Raw genomic sequence first — 25,764 nt, 5'->3', positions numbered from 1 at the left:
CACGGTGGAGTAGGACAAAACTTGTTGTCACGCTAAAGAAAAGCCACAACATATCGAAACCATGTTAAATCCCATGTAATTTATCATAAGGCAAGATCATTATTAATAAAAAGCCTCACCTTGAGTATTTGAGCCAATGAGACGCTCTCCTGCTGAGCCATGGACACACCCCTCAGCCTCTCCACATCTCCCAGCTGCCGTACCGATTCCTCGATGGACTCCAAATAGTTGAGCTCTGCTGTCATCCGGTGCTGCAGCACACTAGGAGCGTACTGTAGCTCACCTGGAGAGAGAGAGAGTAAGGAAAGGAACATGGTGTTGATAGAGAGTCAACAGAAATATGTATAGGTAAAGATTAAATCCAAAGACATGGCTGCTAAACTGTACATCAAAGATTGCCTTTGCATACCTGGGCTCTTGATCTCTGTTCTGCCACTGGTTGCTGTGGTGAGTGTACCAGAGGCAGTAGTTAGCCTAGCCTTGGTTGCTGAAGTACCAGCCCCCAGGCCAAGGTTGCAGCTCTCTATCCCCACAGAGGAGGCACTTTTCTGGGACACATTTGGAGAGTTGGCCCCTGGTGGAGACCCATTCTCAGAAGGCGAGGCCAATACAGGGATGCTGCCCGGGGACCTTTTACCATCTGGCCCCACACTGGATAGAGGAAAATATATTTGGACATTTTATTTTGAAATTTGATTTGAGGATAAACCCCTTGAGATGCATCATCTTGTCTTCCAGGGGGTCCTCAGGCACAACGCACAAACAATAACATGAAACGATCACAGAACAATCCACAATAACATCAACAAAACAAACACATAGTGCTCTCACACCATCCCAGAACATTATGCATCTGTTAGGCATGTCGTCTAAAAATTAGGAGGATGCCTGAGCATAAGCTTGCATTGTCTCCAGGTCTTCTTGTGCCGTTCTAAGTAACGTGTGCTGAAATCTAGGATATTCTTTTGAACTAAAGACAAATAATTGTGAATTTGCTTTAAAAAGAAAAGCAAAGAAAAAAGAAGAAGAAAAATCACACCTAGTGTGAAGTGAGCTGTGCTATTTATGAGTTAATTTCATTAAGTGCCACGCGAAGCTTGGCCAATGTAACCCTGGCCTGGGCATACAACAAACTTTGAGTGCGTTGTGCCAAGGTGTAGGCCACGCTTCAGAGCCCGGACAACAAACTTTGAGCACTTTGTGCCAAGATGTAGGCCAGATGTAGGCCACACTTCAGAGCCCGGACATTTTGGGGGGTTCGGACAAGCCAGATGTCTGAGCTTAGCTCCTTCCCGGAGCACAGTTCAAAAAAGGGGAAAAAATGCATAACTATTTTATGGTGCTCTCTGCTCTGAGAGCGTACCCATAGGGCTGTCACAATTATTACATAATCGTCTAATCGTGATTTTTGGACATAATCGTGATTATTTTTCATAATCGTCATAATCGTTTCCATGTTGAAAAATGTTCATATATTTAAATAAAAAGATCAAAAATAGTGGAAATAGCAGATCTACAAGCTCACAACGCGTCGCATCGCGACGCGTTGTGAGCTTGTAGATCGTCTATTTCCACTATCAATGTTCTTTTTTTTTTAAGTATAAAGTTGTCAAATATGTCAGTAATTATGTGTCATATCTACCATGTGCAACTTAAAAGCAGAAATATAATTGTCAACGACAAAAACACAATTAAATCGTTAATCGCAATTATTTGAGTGACAAATAATCGCCATGTAAAATGTCATAATCGTGACAGCCCTACGTACCCAGACATTTAGTGATTTCTTACATTTGTTTTGAATCAGGACACTGTGCCTGTGGCAAGCTCCATAGCGGTAGTTAGGTGACACAGGCCAGCAGGGTGGTTGAGCAATAAAGAAAAGGGGGCCCCTAGCTTTGGAAAGCCTAGAGCTGAAGCGGGGCGGCGGGGCCTGACACAGAGAACCTGGATCAATGGCAGGACTGTGCTGCTCAGAGCCAGCAGCACAGTCCAGAGGCCAAGCACCATGTCTAGAGAGAGACGAGGATGTACATCCTGCTCCCTGGGACCAGCAGAATACACAAAAGCACCTCTTTTCCCTCTCAAATGACCAACTGATTTGGTACCCTGGTGAAATACAACAATCTTAACATAACCTCAGTTAATCTGAATGCAGTTAGCCATCACGCTAAGACATTCTCAAATATTTTAAGTAGGGAATACAAAAGCATAATGGAGAGCTTAGTCATCAATGTGCTGCTCCTGAACAGAGCTCATTTTATTGTTCATAATAACATCAGGTTAGACTGTTGAGTCAGCACACAAGTACAACAACAACTTGCGTCATAAATGGCACTCGAATAGACAGAAGTCTGGACTTTTGTGTTCCTTGCAATCGACCTTGGATGATAGACAGGCTGGAAGGAATGGCAGGAATGTACCACCTGGGCTTTAGAAACATGCTACTGGAGGGCTCGAATGTCACAACCGGGAAAAAAAACCAACAACTTCTCTCTCTTCTCCCTTCTTCCTTTGGCAACATGCCTAAGCTGCAGTGAGGATGGCCTCCCAGACCAACCACCTCGCGGACCATAGGAACAAAAGAGCCAGTGTTCTGTTCTTCAGCAATTTGCAGTCTAACCCTGCTGGCAGCTTCTGCATTGCCGTTAAAGCCCTTGAGCATTCAATAGCACTGCTAGCCGCAATATGGTTTCACTTGGCGTCCTTACCTGTAAATGTCCAAGCAGTTTAATAATTAACGCTTAGTCATGTCCAAATAAATTAACCATGTAATTAGGTACTGGGGAGTGAAGGTGATAGATCATAGATACAGAGGATCAGATTAGAACAGCAGGGATGCTCCATTGCTCCAATGATCCCTTTCTGCCCACCATTCGTTTTAAAGATTCCACTCTATCTTGGCTTGGAAATACTTTAGAAAGCAAACAGTGTGCGATCCAACTAGTTGATTCAGATATTCCTTTTTAACACAGTCAACATTATGAGGTGCAGTGGTAAAATGAAAGGTGCAATTTATCATTCCAACATGGTGATAAATCACCTCAGTACCCGAACATAAAGTAACAACAAGACTCATTTACCATGAAAGGCACACTCCTTTTAACTATCCCCAACCACTTAAAGGATAGTAAGATGTTCTTCTCCAAGCCAATAGCGCTACCAGCATTCCCACAAAGTGCTACCCTACGGTTTACAGGGAGGAAGGAAATACCAGAGGCAAACAGGAGAGAGGAATCTCCACTTGCCCTCCCTTTGAAGTGGCATTATTGGTGATACATATGAACCGCCGGTTGACCACCAGAAACGGAGGGGGAGAGAGATTTCGTGCGTTTTGTCCGTCTTTCTGTCCGGTCCTCTCGCTGTCTGTCAATTTACGTACATCACTAAACTCGACGTACTGAATGTGTCTGTATGTGTAAGTCAGCATGTAGTACCTGTGGCGACGTTTGTCAGCCGCGGAGGCAGTAGTGAGAAAAAAAGGTTTTCGTCTGCCCCCTCACATTCTCCAAGAAGAGAGTAGGAGGAAGTAATGTCTTTCAACAAAAAACATTAACAGAATGAAATGCCCTCATTTTGCACTACGATCTACATGCTCTCAATGCGGTGCGAAGTGACGCGTTTAGAGCTTGTAGATCTGCCGTTTCCTAGTTTGGGTCCCGGCCAAACGTCTATCTCTTTCTTGGGTCTCGATCTGAAAAGTTTGGGAACCACTGGTTCTAAAGAACGTTGAATGGGAGCCTCCAAGAAGCCTCTGAAAAGGCAGGTTTTGAGATTTGAGATCAGTCAACTTCACAAAACCATCTCATTCCTCATCCATTGAGTTTACCTTAGAAGGGAATGCCCCGAGGCTCCTCCCCCCAGGGGGCCGTCAGAGCGGACACTCCTGGCCTGGCTGTGGGCGGAGCTCTTCTCCGAGCTCCTCCTCCTGGAGTCAGCAGACAGGGCTTCTGAGGATGGCGAGCAGGGGCTCCTCTGCTCCTCCACCAGAGTGGCGTCGCTCCGGTCCGACGCACCACCTGAAGAGAGACGTCAACCAGCGTGACATTAGAGGCCAAGCACTCTGAGCTAACGCAGACAGTTTGTGTAGGCAGATGGGCGGGCGTGGCGAAACTCTCCGCAAGTCTCCGGCCAATAGCATGTGTTCTCCCCCCCCCACCCCCCTCTGCTCCTCTGCTGAGCGCAGAGAACGCTGCTGCGTCATGACGTCAACACATTCGGTGCGACGCTCTCTGCAATCTGATTGGTTAGGGAAATTCTAAACTTCCTACAACAGTGATCATAACGCGATCGCCCAGGCTTCTTTTTCTTCCGATCGCCAAAAGAAGCCTGGGTTTCCGAAGCTAGAGGCCAAGAGACGGTTGTAAGAGATCGTTTTTTGGGTTCATCAGATTTAACTCAACTTTATTTGAACAGCTCGTAATCAACGGTACTTTCCTAAAGGGTTTTAGAGGTCCACATTTAAAAGGAATCAAACAACACTCCTGTCCTTAGGCCCTCATTCGGGCGAGGGAAAACTCCCAAGAAAGAACCCTTGACGGGGAAAGGAAGAAACCTCTGGAACGATTAGAGGGGCTGGACAGGTGTACTGATTGGCCAATATTCAAATGCAAACAACTATCTATACTATCATTTTGCGAATGTCTGTCTGTCTGTCTGTCTGTCTGTCTGTCTGTCTGTCTGTCTGTCTGTCTGTCTGTCTGAAACAGTGTTTCTCATTAGTGGCTGGAGCAATTGATCTGAAATCGCATCACAATTAGCATATGAACACACCTAACATAACTGTGAAGCCCGTTTGTCACTTTCACAAATCGTATGCTGTATGTTAGCATTTTTATGGTGTATCTACTATCTATTCTGCATCTAGCTTGGGGGTAGCCATTAAACGAAACGGGTATTTCTTACATTGATGCTCCTACATATTATCATGCAAGCACCAGTTAAAGTTACTTTCCATCCCTCATATACTGTATGCACAGTGCACATCCCATAACCCACACACTGCACATAATTTTGGAGCTCATATCTTTGAACGGGTAAGGGCTAGTTAAATATTAATGTTGGAAAAGTGACAACACTAGTGACAACTCAATGATAAATAAAACATATGGGGATATCTATCAGATCAGCTGAGGACACACGGCTACGGTGGGTGCATCTCTCCACTCCGACATGTCTCCTTTCCGACATGCCTCCATTCCGACACTAACCCTATCTCTAACCCTAACCCTAAACCTAACCCCTATGGGAGTGTCGCCACTCCGACAATAAGAAGTCAATTTCGGAGTGGCGACATGTCGGAATGGAGAGAGCCTCCCGGATACGGCTAAGAGTGTTAGGGAACCGCAGCAGCGTCAGTGATGTTGGCCATTTGCGATTTACAATAACGTGAACACTGCAATATCAGAGTGAAACCTTCCGTCAGTACAGCATGTTGAGTGATATACTGTATAATAATAATATTGACTCTGACCTCTCTTTCCTGTGGAGTGTTTGGAGCGGGGCGAGGAGCCAGACGTGGAGCCAGAGGAGAGATGAGGGGAGTGAACAGAGGAGTGGTGGGAGGTGAAATCTCCTGTCCGTTTCTCATAGGGAGACCTCCTCATTAACTCCTCAAAGTGACTGTTCACACTGTCAAGAGAGGATATAACAATACGTGAAGATATCATTTATTATGAGACAGGATATTACGGTCATGTTAGACCATAATGTAGATGTATCGGTCTGTATATACAGTATATCTTTATTGATTGCCATGTGCAAATTCAGGTGTCATAGCAGAATCACGGTAAGAGAAGAGAGATACAACTAAGATTCAGAAATGAAAATAAAAATGTTGTAAGTAATAGATAGATACCTTTATTATCCCGAGGGGGAAAAATCAGTAAAGTAAAGTAATCAAAAATGAACAGAAAATGTAAAGTCATATTCACTTGGACACTGCAAGTGTAATTTAAGTGACTATTAATAGACATAAATATAGGCATACATAAATATAATATACAATCTATCACCAGTAATATGGGCATTCCAGAAAGTATTACAGAAATCAACTTGATCGATGCCAGGCAAAGGTAACATCTCACCTCAAAATGTATGATAATAAATACTTAAACAGCTAAACAGTCAATACACTGACACCCAACAATTAGGCTGTTTGAGCTGCCTGTTAGGTGTGTAACTTGAGTGCCCCCCAGTGGTCAGTTTATGAACAAGTCCACTTTAGTCCGCTTACCCTCTTCCATTAGATCCCCTCTTTGACTGGCCGCTGCCTCCGCTGCTACGGGATGACACAAAGTCATCCTCATAAGCTGCTGCATCTCCAGGGCCAATGCCTGACTGGACAGAAGGAGGGCTCCTCTCTGGCCTGTCCTCAGCCACTTAGGATGGAACACGGGAAGCAACGAGTTAAAAATTCAAGCCTTCTGAAGTTTCCTGTACCATCTACATGCTCATTTAGAATGTTAAAATCAGACAAATTATTCTAGTTCTCAGCCCCCCATGTTATTCTTACTCGATCTTCATCAAGAACAAATTCCTGATCAAGATCGAGAAAGATTGAAATTGAAATAAACTAGTGAAGCTGAGAAGCTGTGTGCAGACTTTTTTTTTTTTTTTTTTTTTACTTTTACTGTTGATCATTGTTTGTCCAGCACCTGGATTAGAGATTGGATGTGCATGCACCATCGCCTGGGTTAATGTACAAACTAACCTTTGGGGTGGCTGTGTAGGCTCTTGGTGAAAATGTTGATTACGCTGTGAGGGCTTCCTTTGCTCAGCTCTTCCCAAGCTGCTTTGCTTCCATCCCGTGTAACGAAAGGGGAGCTAAGGGCCGGGTAGTTCTCTGCCTCCCTCTGGAACTGGGAGAGGGGGTCATAGCTTCGTCTCTGGTCCACACAGTAGCCCGGAGCCCCCAGGCTATCCGCCGGTCTCGGTATGTGATTGGTGGAAGGGTGGAGGGGACCAGCGTCGTCCTCAGAGAGATTCCCTTCACTTAGCAGGCCCTCGCTGATGGAGCTTCCGCTGGAGTTGTGGAGACCCGTCCTCTTTCCATCCATCTCCTCCACCTCCCCTCTCTCCGCTACAAATCCATATCCTCTCTTCTGTCCGGACCACTCAGCTCTCTCAATCTTCTCCAGGCCATTGACCGGCTTCCTCCCTTCATGCGAGTGACTGTTGAAAAGGTGTTGTGATGCGGCAGCAGAAGCGGTCTGTGTCCTGGTGGGGTTTATCTGGGCACTGCTCTTTTCGTTCTGCCCTGCGAAGGCGTGCAGGTTGCCCACGCCCGGCAAAGTGGCCTTGTCATATGAACTCTGACCCGCACTTCTCAGGATCCTCTGAATCCTCAGTCCCAGGTCGTCTGTGTCTGTACCAGCGGTTTGGACGGTCTCTCGGACCGGGGGGCTGAAATCGTCTGCCCAGTGCCTGTGGTTACTCGTGCTCGCGTCTGCGGCAGTCCCTGAACCAAAGTCAATCCCCTCGCCAGCCAGTTTGCGCGCCTCACTCTCTATGCGGTTGGAAAGGGACATGGCTGTGGCCTTCAGCGCCTCGATGCGGGGGGTCAACATTGACCTGGACTTGTTGGAGAGTCCGTTGGTTGACTGATGCTGGTTGTGTCCTCCAGGAAGAACCCTGCTCTCCAGCCTGAGAAGCTGCGAGAAGAGATGGTCACCACCAGAGGGAGCCAGAGCTCTACCGTCGGTGCCGCTGGCAGCACCCACTTGGACGCTGGGCTGAAGCCAGGAGGGAACCGCTGTACCCAGATCAGTCCTGCAACAGACATGGAGAAAGGAATGAACAGGGAGCGTAAACTATTAGGTGATTAAGACCTGGGAAGGAAAATAAATTAAAATAACAAACAACCATGTGTCCACCAAGAAGGAAGAAGGCATGCTCAGTGCAGTTTAAACAAGATGACAAGCAATGGAGAATGCAGGGGATTTGGTGTGTATCGTTTGTACAGAGCCACTGTCCATTGTTGGGTTACTTGGCTATGCACTGCAGGCCTGTTGTTTAAGACGTTGTGTTATGTAAGCCTGTTATTATTACAGCATGCTATGCGATAGTTATTATTCGCGAGGAGCGCGACTGTTGTTAACGGTGTTAAAAATCTGACACCGAGACATCCCTACTAAATGTCATCACAATCAAGCAAAATCCCAGTTCAAAACAATGGCTTTTAAATATATCACATCTAAAAAGGAACGTGTCCATTGTAGCTCAGATCTGGAATTAAACGACCAAACCTCTATAGTGAAAGAAATATGCAACAACTGCTTGGACTTCAAAGCAATTACTATTCCCATGCGTCTCGGTAACATGAAAATCAGGGCTCCGGAAGGGTGAAATGAATCCCATAAAATCAGAGCACTATAAGGGTTTCTCATATTGGTTAAGCTAGACCAAGCTAAAATCAATAACCACAGTAGCTGCGTGAGCTTAATCGTAAAAAACAACACCACCACCAACATGAAGTAAATAAATAGAGGAGAAAATGACTTAGATGGAGAGTACCAATTACAAACAACCTACAAAACAAACATGATTTGTGTTGTTGAAATTGCACCATTACACACCAAACCCTGGAGCATACTGCAAACAGAAAGTCCTCAGAGGTGCTATCTCTCTCGCATACAAAGCCCTCTATTTTCAGTTTCTCTTGCTCTAAAACACAGCGTCCATAACACCACTCGTGAGGTGAAAGGAGGTGGCCATGGAAACTGACTGTATGAAAACAAACAGTTCCTCTGTTTGTACTGTCAGGTGAGTCACTAGTAATTATGTACCTCACGGTGCAGACCGATGGCAAGAATAATACTCTTTATTTTTTTACGATTTAACTGACTCTGTTGTCACTGACTCTGTTGTCGCCGTTTTATCCATTAAGACCAGGAAAGCATCTGTATCATTTTAGATTTGCATGTCACTTCATGCCGCGCTGCGAGCTTGTAGATCTGCTTTTGGGGGTGGGCGGCTTAACACATAACTTTGGGGGTCCTTCACATGAAAAAGTTTGAGTACCACTGATATAATAGCACCATACGTTTTTTCAGAAAGTATTTTAGGATTTAGAAGACATTTGTAGAATCGGCCTCGGGTCTTAACACGTTAAAGTGACAACAGAGTGGTAAATGGTAAAATAAATAAATGGTAAATGGTGCATTTATATAGCGCTTTTATCCAAGGCGCTTTACATAGATTGTGCATTACATTCACCCATTCACACACACATTCATACACCGGTGGTGGTGGAAACCATGCAAGGCACCAACCTACTCACCGGGAGCAATTAGGGGTTCAGAGTCTTGCTCAAGGACCCTTCGACATTAACTCAGGGGGAGCCCGGATTCGAACTGGGAAACCTTCGGGAACCCTTCGTGCTCTAATAACGGTTTCTCTACCCGAGCTATGCCGCCCCATAGAGTGGGAGAGTTTGTTGATCTGGATGTTGGAGTTGTGTGTTCTAACCTGGCTGGTTGTTCTGACAGAGACATGTCACTGCTGGAGGGGCTCTGGGGTGCCTCCAGTCGCTTGTTCTCCTTGTCTGACTCCCCAGAGGGCTGGTACGCCGGCCTCTGTTGTAGGTCACGCACGCGTGCACACAAATGAACAAACACAACCGCACAGAGACACATCGACAGTGTTAGATTCACACGCAATCCTACCTAATTATCATGACTTTTTAAAACAAAATTATATTCTTTATTTGGGGAAAGTAATAGTAATTGTATCATTGTCCATACATTTTTAACTTCTTATGCATTCAAACCAAAACAACAACAAAATGATATAAAAATTAAAATAATAATTTGGGAGAGATAAAAAGTGTGTGTACATTAAAGATAAAGAACAGTAGAATATACACGAAGACATGAGAGAGTATATGTAGCTGTGAGCATTAGTTTAAATACAGTAGGTTACATGAGTAAGACAGTGATTTTAATCACTCAATCCTTGCCTCCACAAACTCTGGTTGCAGAGGTATTACGTATTTGACCCAATTAGACCAAAACCTAATAAATGTCTCCTTCTCTAAGCAGAGAGAGAAAGTGATCTGTTCCATAACATATACTGTATATCATTTACCAAGTCTATCAATTCCTTTATGGTGGGGGCCTCAGGGAGCAACCAATGCCTTGTAAAGAAATTATCCTATGACTTAATTAATAGTATTTACCAGTTGATTAGAGGTCAGCGTAGCAGCAGGTGGTATCTGGACGGCCTCCTCTCCAAGCAGCAGTTTGGTGTAGGTCTCCTGCAGTCCTTTCTGCACAGGGGCCTCGGGGGGCGGGGCTACCAGTTTGGCCCCTCCCCTCTGCTTCCTGTAGAGCTCCTGCAGTCTCTGGTTCCTCCTCTCCGTCTCCTCCCGCTGTGACCTCCGCTCCTCCGCCTGACGCCTCTTCCTCTCCTCCTGTTGCCGGGAGATGTACTGGCGAACGGCCTCGGCGTCGTAGTTGCGCTTCTTTTGTCCCGCCTCCACGGCGTCCGTGGGCTCCGGTTTGCGCTTGGCAGGACTGGTGCTACGGGAGCCTCGCACGGAGCCGCTGGCCGCCAAAGGGGCCCCCCAGGCAGAGACGGGGGTCCTCGTCCGTGACCCTGACCCTCCTCTCCCTCCACGGTTGCTACCGCGCTCTGTCCGAGACCTCTGCCTTGCCCTCTCCTCTTCCTCCTCGGCTGCTCGGCACTCCATTTGCAAGTCGTCCAGGATGCCCTGGATGTCAGCTGACAACACCTCTCTGCTAGGAGAGACCTGAGCTGCAGATGGAGGAAGGGGTGCGGCCGTGGCGTGGCTGTTGTTGCCTCGCCCCCGGCTGCTGCTGCTGCGAGGCCTCTCTCTGCTGTTAGGACGGGATCGTTGGTTTGAATCTGACCTGGGGTCAGAGGTGGAGCGATGCAGGGTCCCTGGAGAGAGCAGAAAATAAAGTGTATGGCTGCTTGGAAAACTTTCAACTCCTTCAACCCAGAGGGAACCACACCAGGCCTTACAGATTTACAATAGCAGGGGTGTAAGAGAGAAACTGACATAGTGGGTGTGTGTGATGTGCTATTATGTGTCCTGTTGTGTTTTTAGCTTTTTACAGTTTGCTGTGCTGTCATGTTTTAATTGAGATCTGCCAAAGGGTCAGTATGACAATTAGCTGTACATGAAAAAAAAGAAAGAAAGAAAGAAAGATAGAAAAAAAGAAAAGGAAACAAAACAAAAGAAAAAGAAAAGAAGATAGAAGAAAAAAGGAGAAAAAAGGAAAAAAGAAAGAAAGAAAGAGACAGATTGGGATGGCAACTCTAACTACATTTCTTTTTTACAGCAGCAGTCATTATGAAGCATCTGCACGCCACTACCCCTGGATGCAGGCCTCCTGCACTACGGGCAACCCTGGAGAAATCAAACCATGTTGAAATGTGCAGCCAGCCAGAAACCAGCCAGTCAATCTCAATTACTTCCGGTCACTGGCAGCCAGCACGGCCTGGGTTACATGAGACAGAGAAAGAGGGGAAGTAGAGGAAGAGAGAAAGTGAGAGGAGGAAAAGATAAGGGCTGACAGACAGACAGAGGGTTGGTGAGATGGAGAAAGAGAGACTGCGGCTACAGTATGTGTGCAACTCTTTAGCTCTTCTCTTTATTTATTGATAATAATTGTCTGGCTGGCCGGTTGTTGTCTGTCTGGCAGTCACACTGAATTAATAACCTCCACAACTATTACAAAACACAGTAGATTGTGACATGAATTAGCTCCAGTACAGGAAATGTTTAAAGAATGGTGAAAAGGACCACCGATGGGTTGCACCATCTGAACTTAACTACTGTAAGTTCTGGTGTCCACTAGAGAGTCGTAGTAGCCACTAGTTAGTTTTAACTAGTGGGTTATTACATTATGTTGCATCATGACTATTTCTGGAATAACATACTGTAAGTTGCAGGAAATGGCATAAGTCATTCGATCAAATAAACACTGGTTCAACCTGTAAAAACGAGGAGTAAACGGAGAGGCTCAGACGTTATTCTCTCATTTGATAACGTTATGGCATGTGTTGAGATCACCTATGTGCTTCTACAGGGCTAGTGTAACCCTGCACACTGCCCTACACAACATGGTTTTGTGGCTCTGTCTCTTTTGAAGTGGAGTCTCACGTAAATGTCAGCATCATCATAAATATACAATAGATGCAAACCATGGCAAAGTGCATTAGCAATGACGGGGTTGTTTGTCTTATTCAATTTGTTGAAGAAGTAAAAGTGTTCGTCGTAAGTAGACTTTATTGCTGCCTAAGGGCTTGCGTAAATATTTAGAGTACATTATAGGTAATTTGCGTGGTGCAACAGCTTTAATTTGAGAAATGCTTAAGTCTTGACTTACAATCCATTCATGCTCTAACTAGGCCAAGTTTGAACTTAGTGTGAGGTGGTTCAACAGGCCAGTAGAGTAAAGAGCTGAGGAGAAGGAAATGTGAGATTGACAGGTCAGAGGTGAAAGAAACGAGACAGTAAATGGCACAAGTACAGACAGCTGTGCAGGAAAAAGGAGGAGAATATGGATGTACTATGAAAGGAACTAGGGAAAGGAAGATTGTTCTGTATTAGTGTTATTCTGCCTAGCACCAGAATACCATTAAGTGGACATCTGAAGTAACTTTAGCTAAACTGTTTTTGTTTTCTTTTTGTAAATTGCAATAATCAATAAACTTAGACTTTCTTTTTTTGGCATTCAAACATGACGTCCTACAGTAGATGGATAATGTATGTACAGTATAAGTGCAGTGAAAACGATGAACATGGTAACATAAGACAGGGGTGTAGTAGCGTGTATAGAGATAGTGAGGGTGTACTGTTAGGTCTCCAGGCCCACCTGTCTTACTCAGTCTGTCAGCTGACTGAGGCTTATCCTTACTGGGCTGCCTGGGAGCTGGACCCAGCACCATCTTCACCAACTTCTGGCCCTCACGCCACGACGATGGGCCGATCACTGTGGGAACACAGGGAGTACATACCATCATGGTAATTAACACCCCTACAGTTTAATAAAGCGCTGGTGTTTCAAAGGCCATAATACTGTACAGTGTGCGTCAACTGAGAGGACATTCTGTATCGTTCATGATTGCCCTGTGAACGTATATATGGTTACACTTAAATGACACGCATGCACATGCAAAAGCACATACCTCAAACATACACACAGAACATACAATGAATACAGGCAAGAAAGAAAATAAGCTCCTCTGTTTTATTGTGTTCAACGTTTGCTTGAAATAAAACAGTGGACCTTATTTTCTTTTATGTGCTGTTTTGTCCTGTACCTGGGCACTTGGATGTACATACACTATACTTTTTATGCAAATAATACAATAGGCCTCTATGCATTCAGTAGCACTAATAGAGCCATTTAACTGCAGGAAATCTGTACTGTCCTTGAAAAGACAAGCAGACCTACATTTAAGTATAATTGAGTTTACAAAATTACTCAAACGAGGATCAATTTTGGCTGAAGGAAACGATAAGAAGGAAGAAAAGACGAAAAAAAAAGAAAACACAGAACACACTGACATCTGCAATAAACACATACAAAAGGACAGCAATATCTTTGAATGCAAATTCATCCAATTCTGCCTTTCAAATTCATTTGACCTTCCAAGCACCACCGCTGCCTGCAACGTGTGTGCACTGCAGCACCATGCACACCAGAGTAAAGCAGTGGCTGGTAATGAAGCTGACAACCCAAGCAGCTGTTTGTGTTGGGAGGATGAGCCAACACAGGGCTGAACTAGATCACAGATTTTGGAGAGCTATTTATACTTCTTGCTAGGAGCATAGACTAGACCAGGCCGAGAGAGGAGAGAGTAAAACAGTTTTGTTGGCTAGAAAACAGGATATAGAACTGAAACACGGAACAAATGGGTGGAAGCAAAAAAAATGTATGCAGGACAGAGAAGGAATGGTTATATATTTATTTGACCGGCTGTTTTTTTATTTTTATATTTTAGTAACGGCACATCATTTTTGTATTTCTGCAATACTCTTAAGTTAGGTTTGTTAACAGCCCCTGTCCGACATGTCTATTTCATAATGGCTTATTGTGATGCTGACAGATGTCCTGTATTTGTCCTGACAACAGAGATGATCTCTATTGCATTGGTTGAGATAAAGCTTTCTCTTTCTTGACGTGAGTGTGTGTGTGTGGGTGTGCGCTGTGCGTGTGTGTGTCCTAGAGAGCAAAAGAGAGGAGGAAAGTGTTTATATGCTTACGTGTGTGTGCACAAGTATGTGTCTGGCATGCGTGGCGTGCGTTGAGGGACATCTCTTTGAGTTTGCCAGGGTCAGTATTCTCAGCTGTCAGGGCTCCACTACAACCAGGTTAAAGCAGCAAGCAGTTGCCATTCTACATTCCACTATAAGGCTGCCTCTAAGCGGCCGGTCAGAATCTGCATGTCAAACATACTGGACGTTTATCCTTGGAGAAAAACAGCCTGAGCACTGCCAGCAGTGGTTCTGGTTCAGGTATTGGAACACTCACGGCATGTTATGGCACAATGGAGTGGATGGACAGCTACCGCTGTGTTGACAGTGGTTCCCCATTGAATGTTACAACAAAACGGAACTAGAAAATGTGCTCAGTACAGCACAGACCTCCACCAAGGGGAAAGTTTGTCTTTAAAGGTGTTGTGCTGCTTCTGGCATGATGTCCCCCTTTGGCCAATAAAACGTCAGGATTCATTGAGCATGCTGTTAAGCGCTCCATTCAAAGCAGTGAGCTGGCCGCAGTGTTTGACTGTAGTACTGTACCTTTATGCAAACTGGATTTATCTCCCCTACCCAAATGAAGACACTTGACTGCTGCATGGACTAACTGTTACAGCATGACAAATTCTGAGTCAGGTACAGCCCAAAAACATATTTTGGAGATGAGTGTAAGCTGCTCCTCTTTGTATTTTATTTCTAAACGGGTTGGGTAGGCTGCATGGAAACTTTATCATCCAGCTCTGCTATCAGTTTGTGCTGTCTCCCCAGAGTGAGATTCCTGGTGTTAATGGATGTACATCAGGCTGTGAAATTGCCGACATGCCACCAGCCAACGATGATTACATCAAGAGAGAGAGAGAGAGAGAGAGAGAGAGAGAGAGAGAGAGAGAGAGAGAGAGAGAGAGAGAGAGAAGAAAGAGAGAGAGAGAGAGAGAGAGAGAGAGAAAGTGTTACGGGAGGTGAGATGAGGGGGGGGGGGGGGGGGGGGGGGAACTTCGTCAGTGACTTGCCAGCGTTTGGTTCGTCAGTTCTTACACCTACAAGATGTGTAATAGCCGAACATCACAAGTGATTGGCCAGACACTCAATTTATGTTTCTGCAATCTGTCAGCAATATACTGTGGACAGTTTTGAAGAAAGGTTGTCTTCTTAAGATATTAGGAGGTACTAATCTATAATCTCTCTATGAGAAACAACAAACACAACCAGCGAGGATCTGAGTTGAAATCCCGTTTGTAGTATGCTGCAGGCTTAACGGGGACAATGGGGGAATGCAAATAAAAGGGAGAATTTCTACCTTGTTTGGTGTCTGGGTCTGGATCAGCTTTATGGACCTTCCTGACAGGTTTTGGAGGCCTTCTCTCTTTGGAGGCATCTTCTGGCCTCTGGTCCCTCTGCTGTTGTTGCCTGGATCTGGTACTCTCTGTACACAAATCACACACACACACACACACACACACACACACACACACACAAATGCACACACATACACACACAGGAAATGAGCCACAGGGTACAGCAGCGGAAACTTAGGGACCAATGTTTTTTTTCTTTTTTTTTAAATAGCGTGCAGTAATACGATTTTGACTTATAAACAGCTTAAATTAACAGACAGCAATTGGATAAAACACATACATAAGCTTAGTGTGAATGAAGTGTGTGAAGATTAAACACAAATGCAACAACCGGCATGTTCAACTCTTGATAAAGAAACTCTGCCAATAGATTTATACTGCTGCAGTCGTTTGCACATTTGGTGAAAACAATGTTTGCATCATTTTAATTTGTGGATGGAAAAGTTCTTCATTCTCATAACCGACTCCCAATCCTTACCGATCATCTGATTCTACTATACTTATTCAGAAAGAAATCAGCCAACAGCGATGTCCAGGAGCTTACAGAGATTCAAGTGGGATAACAAGGACTGAGAACATTCTAGGAAAATGAGATCCCTTTGAGTATGTGAGAGACACCAGTGCTGCTGCTATGCCGTGGTTGTGGCAACATGCCTGGAAACTGTGCTGCATAGAAACCCTAACCACACACACACACACACACACACACACACTCATAATGCCCTAGCGTACAGGACAGAACGTCTCCCAAGTTATAGGGGCTTGGAACTCAGGCTTCTGTTGGGAAGTATTTCCATTCAATCCTTTTCATTTTGAAAGCCTTGACAGTGGACAACTTTACAAACACAAGATGTCATTTTCAATTCTGTAAGATGCCTCTTTAGTGTAGTTTGAAAAGCCCTGCCAGAATCACAGGCTAGACTATAGAGCAGGGAAAAGACAACATATAAAGAGTCTGGATATTTACACCGCAGAACCTGACATGTTAGTTAAGCTTTATGTCTAATGAAAAGAAAAACAGTGCAGTCTACTGTTTATCTGAGCTCAAAAACTGTTTTGTTCTGCACTAGGAGGACTGTACTCTAAATTAACCACTACACAATGTCACACAATAGATCCTCAGCAGGCATGTTTAGTATGTAGAAAGAAGATTATCTTAAAAAGAACAAGTGTGACTTATTAGAGTTCTAAATGGAATCTATGAGCCTAATGACTGTGTGTTCTGCAGGCTCACCAGCAAGCTGTCGTGACAGGTCCCTATAGATTTCTCTGCTGAGGTTGTGGAACTCCTCCTCCTTCCACACTTTCCCATCAGGAGTCTGAAGCTTCGTCTCACTGCAGTTGAAACCTGATAGAATAGATGCAGGAATTTTACAATGCACTGTAAGTCTAGAATACTTTACACTGACTCACTCTACTGTGAAAACTATCAACTAACACGGTGACGGCTAATGTATGTTATTCACATGTGTTACATTGATACAGGTCACACACCAAAACTTAAATGAGCTGAATACAATAGAATACAGTACAATACAAAACTACCTTTATATATAGGCGCAGGTGGTGCGGCCGCCACTTTGCGTACTGTCGCTGTGGGCATGGTGGTGGTGCCTCCCATAGCTCCCTGTATAGGCTGCTCCAGAGAGCCCAGCAGCCGGTCTCTCCCTGCAGCCTCTTCCAGGTGTTCCCTCTGCTTGCGAATGCGCTCCTTCAGCTTCTCCAGCTTGTCGTCGGGCTGTCGCCGACGCAGGTTCTCCAGCCGCTGGGAGGCTGAACCAGGGCTGCTGGAGGCCGAGCTCTCCCCCACAGCGCGGTCTATGGCGGGGCCTGGAGTTAGGGATGTGGCCGACGACTGGCTGTTCGCGCAATGTGCAAGGTGTGCTTTAGGCCTGCCGTCCTCACCGGCTCTCCCCCCAGTGTTGTGAGACACAGTCCTCAGAGCGTCCAGGGCCGGCCGGTCGTTGAGGTAGCGGACCTCGGTGCTCTCCAGAGCCGAGGAGTGTGTGCTGTCTAGGTCCCTGTCTGTCTGTCTGTCTCTGGTGTCTCTCTGGTAGACCAGCTGACTGAGTGAGGGATCAGAGGCCGGGTAGGACTGCTGGCTGTAGGCAGGCTCTGGCTGCGAGGGGGGAAGCGGTGGAGGGCTAGCTTCCCTGGAGGAAGAATCAAATCACGCACTCAGTAAAATCCTCAGCATTCATTTAAATCTGAGCGTGTACAAATGGATAAGTGGACAAAGGGTGTTGGTGCAGGGTAGGGTTGGGGGCGGTAACCGCCGTACCGCCGTACCGCGGTAAACCGAGGCCTACCGCGGTGTCATGGTCCTTACCGCAGTCAAAAAAGACAAAAATAGTATATTTTTTTATTGAAAACAAGCGAGTTTTAAAACAGGGGAGAAGCGAGGACCGCATGCGCTCCATGCCGCTCTGCTCTGGGCCGTATACCACAGTTTGGAAGCCACATACAGTGTACGTCACTCGTGACTGTCCGAGTGGCCACTGGCTGCTGCCCTGCAGCAGCAGCGTCGTAGGGGAGTACGGAACAGAGTAAACTTTCTCTGTAATCCACGACACAAGTATGTTAATACATACCTTGTGTTGTGGCTGTTTCTTTTTTTATTCATACGGATTACGAGCGGAGCGCGGGCCGCGTGGACTAAAACCGAAAATGAAACTATTTTACTTTTTCAACCGCGACGCGCGATGAGCCCCGTCGGCGATTTTATAACCTTTTCTGTCAAGTCTTGTAACTAAAACCTGTATCAGCACTCAATCACTGCGTTTTGAGACGTGAGTTTACCATAGAGTTATGGAGTTTACAGAATCACTGTAGCCTACACGATCCTGACTACCCGTCTCTCTCTTCTGGTTTGTTCACACACAGTAGCGTCAGTTCAGAAAAAGCTAAGGTATGGTAACATGACTGGTGTTGCCATACCTTAGCAACAGGCATGATATATTTATTTTAAGAAGTACATATAATATATAATTATATATATACCCATAATATAATTATAATACCTTGTTAAAGTGACCATTTTGTTACATTTTGCATTTGTAGTTATTTTACTGTAATTTACCAACATAATAACCAGTACAGATAGACAAAGAGACATTTATGGATTTACATTTAGAACTAACTTTTATCTTCCCCCCCCTGGACCCAGGGTAAGGCAGCTGCATATCCCTGCCATACCCAATTGACGCCCCTGTTCACACGCAGCTGTGTGAAAAGTACGGAGCCTATGTTACTATGGTAACCCGACAGGGCACAGATCTAAAACACGTCGCATCCGCGACGCGTTCTGAGCTTGTAGATCTGCTCCTTTTAAAGCCAGACCCGCTGTGCTGTACGGAGAAGTATAACTCGGGCAGTCAGGCTGTGGGGAGGCGACTTTTGGGAAGATGATTGCAATATTTTGGCTTATCGCCGAACCTTAATTAATAGATACGGGGGTGCGGTAATTACCGCAGTACCGGCGGTAAATGGGAAGACGGTAATCGCGGTAACAAAATGTCGATACCGCCCCAGGCCTAGTGCAGGGGACGCATGCATTCGTCACTCTGAATGATCAAAACTTGCACTGAATCGATCAAGATATGGGGAAATGGGGTCAAATATTACCCCATTTCACACTCATTTCTATACAACAACAAGGTGATGGGGGTCTGAAAAAAGGTTTGTTAAGATTTCCAGCCACTGGACTTACACAGCTGTGGTTACAGAGAGTAACATAACACCTTTGTGTCTTCTGAAAGCCATGTTTCTGTTAATGGCTGCAATAATGGAGAAGTTGTGGTTCTCTGACTTCTTCTTTTATTCCTCCTTTGATGGTTCCATTTTTGGTTTCTAGACTAAGCTGCATTATGTAATTAGCTTTTGCCCTGCAATTGTGATTTCACCAATATTACCAGTATGGATACTTCGATTCAAACTCGTAATCTAATTGCATTACTGATACACTAACTGCATACGTGCAAGATACGAGGACAAGAAGGAAGGAACATTTGGAGCAAATAATCAACTACATGCAGCAAATAGATATTATAACAACCCAAGTTAATAATGTAATACCAAATGTTTAATAGATTTACCCTTTTGTGTAATAGGCCAAAGGAAATACTTGTGTCCAGTGCTTTGCACTGATCCTTGAGTAAAACACAGCTAAACCACTTAGGCAGACACTTTTTGAAAAAAGAAAGAAATAGCCATTCTATAAACTCACAACAACATTATGCAGAGCGACGCGTCGTGAGCTTATAGATCGGCTATGTTCGCTGTGCAATACCATCGTACAATGAAATATAAAATGGGGCTTGAGTGGTTAAACCTCTTATTGCAGAGGCACGTAAGCTATTCAAGTGGGGGGTGTCAAGAGCATATGTTCTGTGAATAGACGTGTTGTGTACTAAAGAACCTCAGGGCCAGGCTGTTATTTGTCTAAAAGAGCTCTTTCGACGTCCAAAGTCTAAAAGCAAAAGATAACCAATTGACACAATAATTCAAATGGAAAAAAACATCCTGCAGTGAAATCAACTGTAATTTGTAAATTGAGTTTCTTCATGACAAAGCACAAACACTACTTGACGTGAAAGACTACAAAGACAGGTGGCGCTGGATGTCCCATGGCAGGGTCGCAGTGTTTACCTGTAGGAGGCCAGTGGTTCTCTGAACTCCACACTGTTGTTTCTGCAGACATTGCTGTCCTGGGTGGTGTTTCTCAGTGGGCTGCGAGAACTGCTCTTTTCTGGGCTCTGGTGTCCTCGCCCCCTCCATTTGGATGACCCTCCTCCCACATCATCCATTTGTCGGCCATCTGAGGTGGGAGTATGGTTGTTAAATCTCACGTTGAAAAACTCAAAATATATGCAAATGTAAAAGGAATTGTATTCTGTATACAGTGTGTATATTTCCCACATGTCCACTGCCTGGGCTTTAGCTAACACATTATTGACCATATTCACCTGGCGGCCTTGTTTGAAATTTGCATTGAAAACTGTACCTACACCGGGTGGCAACTGGGGTGGCATTTCATTGAATTAATGGCAAGATGGCCGCCATGTGAACACGGTCAATAAAATATCTCATTCTGTATTACCTCTGCGTCTGACCTTCCTGGAACTCTTCTTGTGGTCCATAACAGAGGCCAGGAAAACCCCTGTTCCTGGAGCTGCTTCAAGTCGGTTCTCAATGTGCCGCAACTGGAAGAAAAATAATCCGGATATGAACGAGGAGGACGGAGAGCTATCACCTCATCGTCATCTCAAGAGATTTGTTTCAAACGGCTCATAATTTCTACCCCCAAAATGGCTATTCACCGTAGGAAGCAGACTAAATACCAAAGCAAACTTTAAGAAGCAAAGCATCTCTCTAATGTACTTACAGCAGCTTTGGAGTGAGCCAGGCCTTTCCATGGAGCTGTATGATCTGGGAAAGAAACAACACAAACAAATCAAGATGTCAGTTAGGGAACTTCTTTCTATGACAACTTCCCCCAACCAACTAATTTTAATATAATCTGTTTAATACTAAATAAATTAAAATGTGTTGGGTGTACAGATGGACACTAGGATAAGTACTACGCAAAAGAATGAGAAGAACAGAATAGATGTCATATGCACCTCTGACATTGTCCAGGCTAGAAGGCTGCTGAGAAGAGCTGTTGAGAGATACCTCAGCCGTCTTGCTGCTCCTCATCTCTCCTGCTCACCTGCACAGGGTTAGACAGCAGGAAAACATAAGGCACATTACATTACACGCACTGACACATTTGAGGAATGATATCACAGGATATGCTATTGTCTATAGCATTGCAATCGAATCATTTTCACTTTCCATCATGCACACAACACAACCTCGACCATTAGCTGCCCTGGAGATCCACTGTGTCCACTGCCATGCTTTATTCCCAGTTCTAACAACTAAATATTATTAATCCCAAAAAAGTGGAAGAACCAAACAGGCAAAAGCCCAAAGTATTAAAAAGAGAGAAAGTAAGTCATATAATGCACTTTTTTTTTTTTAAATGGCAATTATAATGTATTAATGGTAAATGGTAACTTTACAGAGTTTTCAGATACAATAACAATGGCTATGTACATGAAAACCACTTAGCAATACTGTGTGTGTGAAAGCCCTTGAGAGTATGTCTGGGCAATATGGAAAATACAGCTAATATCATGTTTTTTTCTTTACCAAATACCTCAATATCGATACTTTGAGGAGGATAATACTGTATTGTGACAATAATATTTATCTTATATTTGCAACGGTTTGAAACCCATACATGTAAAGTATGTCAAGAGCCCATCGCCTAAATGACAAGTTGGCATTTTGCATCATTCTGAACTGACTTTTAGCTGAATAAATAATTCATCTTTAATGACAGGCTGCTGACTAGGCAGATATCCTGCCATTAAAACCGGTTCAGCAGCAGCAAATTCCTCTAAAGATTTCCATGTGGGAAGATGAGCAGGAGAGGAGTCAGCCACATGCCAAGCATGTGATGTTTACCTAAGATACCAGTCAGGTTGGAGTGAAGCAGACCTACCTACCCTGGTCTTTGATGCAGAACCTCATGAAACAATAAGGCTGATTTTTGTTCTGAGTTCTGACTGGTGCATTTGCCTCGTGAGGCAAGCAGTGTATCCATTTTTCTCACCTTGCTTTTTTGTGCTTTCCACAATTCCACCAAGCAAAGTGGACACTGCCTAAGTGTTAATTCAAGTTATTTACAAGCCTTTGATCAAGAATATTGTAGATGTAGTAGATGGATATCTAAACCGTAGATCTAGCCAGGTCTGTTGATATACAATCAGCCTGTACTGGATGTTGCAACCAGGAAGTCCTGGCTTTCTAGGCTTATGCACAACAGAAACGACAGGTATTTTTATCTGTGTTTTCGGGGAAAATACAGGGATTGCTCAGCCATCTCATATTTCACACTCCAGTCATTCCTTTCCACGTCATGTCGGCTTGCTCATAACAAACGTATGACGCAGGTGAGGTGTTCATGTCAGGACAACAGTTGCATAAGATTTAGAATAAGTTCTGCGCGACAGCGCGAGAACGTCTGAAAAGCCCCCACAAACAACAACACGATCTATTGGAAATCAATCATACCAGAGCTTGCAGTATCGATGCCCTTCGGCACTCAAAGGGTAAAATCTAAAGTCATACATCCTGTTCGGACTGTAGATCACTTCCAAGCAACAAGAAACTGTCATCTGACCAACAAGAAAAGCTGACGCTAGCTGTTTTATGATAGGGGATGGTAACTTTATACATACAAATATATGTATTAATAAAAATAAAATAAAAACGCTTTTGTTGAACAGAGGTGTCGATCACATTAAGTCAACAGTTATTTGTTTAATTATAATACCAAGGACGTACACCAAGTGGTTGGTCGTTGGTTGCTAGTGTAACAAACACCCATTTGAATAGCTAGCAACGCTAGCAGCCTATGTTACCATTACGTTATTACCTGCTTTATAATCGCCAACCAACTGCATTGAAACACTGAAACAGTAAATAATTAAAATAATGTATCTTTCAGACAACCGACAGACCCTTTCAACCGCACACAATTATTTCTTGACATGAACTTACACTTTACAGTTACTTTTACCGGGTGCACCATAGCCTACATATAAGTGATCCTGCACCCGACTCCGCTCTATGAAGTTAGACGATCATTTATCTGCCAGGTATTTATATATAAAAAGGTTCTAGGACTATAGGTGCTATACGCCAAGTAATGGCCCTTTTCAACTAAACTTTATTTGCGAAGATTGTCGCATAGTTGAAGGGAGTAGTCCCACTCCGAGCCGCTCGCTAGCCAACATGAACATTAGCAGCCCAGTGTTGTTAGATAGATCTAACTTCAGACGACTGACTCTTGGTGTAAAATAAATTAAAGCATGATTTTACCTTTAGGCCAACGATCCGATCTCCTTAATTGTCCATAATCAACACGACGCCTTCATGATGAGGGAAAAAACAAACTTCTTCGGACTACTTTTAACCCCCCGCTGTCTTTGTAGGTCTTGTTGCCCGCTGCTAACTTTAGCAGGCTAATGTTACCAAGCCAAGGCAAGCTAAATGTTAGTATACAGATTAGCTACTTTGTTAGCAACCTGCACTCATTGTGCATTTGCAGCGTCTTTCGTCCTCCTGGCGACCCAATGGACATTCAGTCAGTCCTCCTGGTTAGACAGGGAAGCTACCCGCCTCTAAGTTGCCCTTTCCCGGGGTTACAATGTTGATGTTTCAAGAGCGATCAGTTGACTGTCCGTATCCACCATTGACAAAACCATAGGAAAGCTGATGAGATGCGGAAATATCGCGATTGCACTCTACATAGGGTACCTTTTTTGCCTTGAATTGCGACCCACCTGTCCCGTCTGCATTTTACTACTACTACTACTTTAAATTAAAATTGTAATGTAAAAGCAGAAAAAAATAAACGATATAAAATAATGTAAATATATTCACGAATGAAGTTAAATAGACTGATATTGATAATTGCAGGCAAAAACCTACCGGGAGAGTGTTTTTTGCAGGTCGTTCAGTCCGAGTGTATCAAAGGGTGCGTTCGGAAATGCGCAGTTTGCGCACCGGGTGTGTGCTCAGTGTAGTGAGTGGCACTGAGACTGAGTGCAGTAACCTCAGTAAAACTATGCCTAACCCATACCTAACCCCTAAACCTAACCCTAGTCCCTAACCTCAGTAAAACTATGCCTAACCGTAACCCTAACCTCAGTAACCGTGACGCGGGTGATTATCTAACACACCCGGTGCGCATTTCCGAACACACCCTTTGATACACTCGGACTGAACGACCTGCTAAAATACTCTCCCAAAACCTACCGCCTGGTAACGTTGTGTTGCACTCATGTTGAGAAAGAGCAGCCCCTGCTGTGCAGTGGAGCAACCTGCTATTACGTATTTTTGAAGTTGTCTCTCTGAGAGAGTCTGTCTGTCTGTATATTAATATGCCCATTTATGGACATGCCTGACGTCACATGACATTACTACCATCTCAGTGCTGACGCCATAGATGCCTGACTGACATCATCATAGTTTGGCCCCACACGACAGTCCAAGACTCCAAGTACTCTGGGCAGAATTGGGTACAGAAAATGTAGACAGACATGCATTGCATACTCCTACAAGTGCTTCTGTGCTTGTTGTTTCACATAGCCGATACTATTGTATATTTGTACTGTATATCTTCACATAGGCCTAGATATCAAGTATGCAGGGGAGCATCAGTAGGCTACTATATACAATCAGTAGGCCTGTATGTGTGTATGGAATGGAAATTCCATTCTGAGGTGTTTACATGAGCATTTTTATAGGCTATATGAATGAAGAATGAGCACTGAGCAGTCATTCTGAATATGTATCAGTCCTGAAACGCATCTGTTTGTTTGCCTGCTGCTGATGCTAACTGCATTAAAAAAGACTCTTATACCAGACATTGTGAGTGCGGATTATAACTTTTCACTGAATTATACTTTGAATCTGCACCCGGAACCCCCTCAGACCGCTTACTATAATCGAGTTGAGCTGACCTGGCCCTGCATGGAGAAAGTTATGTATCAGTCCCGACCAGGGGCGTCACACACCACATTCTGGGCCCTGGGTACAAGGATTCACTGCGGGTCCCCCATGAATGTTAACTATTGAAAAATAGCAGATATACAAGCTCAGCGCGGCACCGAGTGCCGCGCTGCGAGCTTGTAGATCTGCTATTTTTGAAATCTTTTGAAAATGTGTGCAAGAAACCCATGTCAGTGATGCTCAAACTTTTTCATGTGAAGGACCCCCAAAATGATATGAATTAGACCACGGACCCCCAGCTTGTATGTCTGCTATTTTTCAATAGCTAAAGTTACCAGGGCCCCTCCACCTTGGGCCCTAGTAACTCAGTCCCACTTTCCTACCCCTTGTGACGCCCCTGGTCCCGACCTTCACATTTTCTGATTAAAAACCTCATTTGTAACATGTAGTCTACTATTTCACTCCAATACCCAGGCCTGCAGGGAGGCAGTACGGTTGACAGTTTTTTTGTCAAAACCTGAAGCCTGAAATAAAACTTTTCTAAATCTCAGACATACATTTTTCTACAATTCATATTGCAGTTACTGGAATATGGAAAGCTTTGCATAG

At 44.4% G+C, this 25,764-nt stretch overlaps 1 protein-coding gene across 4 annotated transcripts in view; it reads right to left on the bottom strand.

The window, feature by feature from the left end:
• Positions 1-23,878, bottom strand: part of cep350 (centrosomal protein 350) — a 48,731-nt gene extending 24,853 nt beyond the window's left edge. For all 4 annotated transcript variants that reach the window (XM_080736004.1, XM_080736006.1, XM_080736005.1 and 1 more), the window contains exons 1-17: positions 23,521-23,878; positions 21,210-21,298; positions 20,972-21,015; positions 20,687-20,789; positions 20,236-20,404; positions 17,134-17,741; positions 16,823-16,936; positions 15,531-15,656; positions 12,846-12,962; positions 10,178-10,902; positions 9,469-9,575; positions 6,713-7,770; positions 6,236-6,380; positions 5,474-5,631; positions 3,830-4,019; positions 410-651; positions 120-283 (exon numbers count right to left, since the gene is read on the bottom strand). In XM_080736004.1, coding sequence (XP_080592130.1) covers positions 120-283; positions 410-651; positions 3,830-4,019; positions 5,474-5,631; positions 6,236-6,380; positions 6,713-7,770; positions 9,469-9,575; positions 10,178-10,902; positions 12,846-12,962; positions 15,531-15,656; positions 16,823-16,936; positions 17,134-17,741; positions 20,236-20,404; positions 20,687-20,789; positions 20,972-21,015; positions 21,210-21,285 — 4,146 coding nt within the window. In that variant the 5' untranslated portion in view covers positions 21,286-21,298; positions 23,521-23,878. The remainder of the gene's footprint in view (positions 1-119; positions 284-409; positions 652-3,829; positions 4,020-5,473; positions 5,632-6,235; positions 6,381-6,712; positions 7,771-9,468; positions 9,576-10,177; positions 10,903-12,845; positions 12,963-15,530; positions 15,657-16,822; positions 16,937-17,133; positions 17,742-20,235; positions 20,405-20,686; positions 20,790-20,971; positions 21,016-21,209; positions 21,299-23,520) is intronic.
• Between the last annotated feature and the right edge of the window lie 1,886 nt (positions 23,879-25,764).

The sequence above is a fragment of the Nannobrachium achirus genome, assembly GCF_963921795.1.
Source record: "Nannobrachium achirus genome assembly, chromosome: 1".
Classification (NCBI taxonomy): domain Eukaryota; kingdom Metazoa; phylum Chordata; class Actinopteri; order Myctophiformes; family Myctophidae; genus Nannobrachium; species Nannobrachium achirus.
Note: the sequence above shows the minus strand (reverse complement) of the source record. Positions and strands in the feature narration are given on the sequence as shown.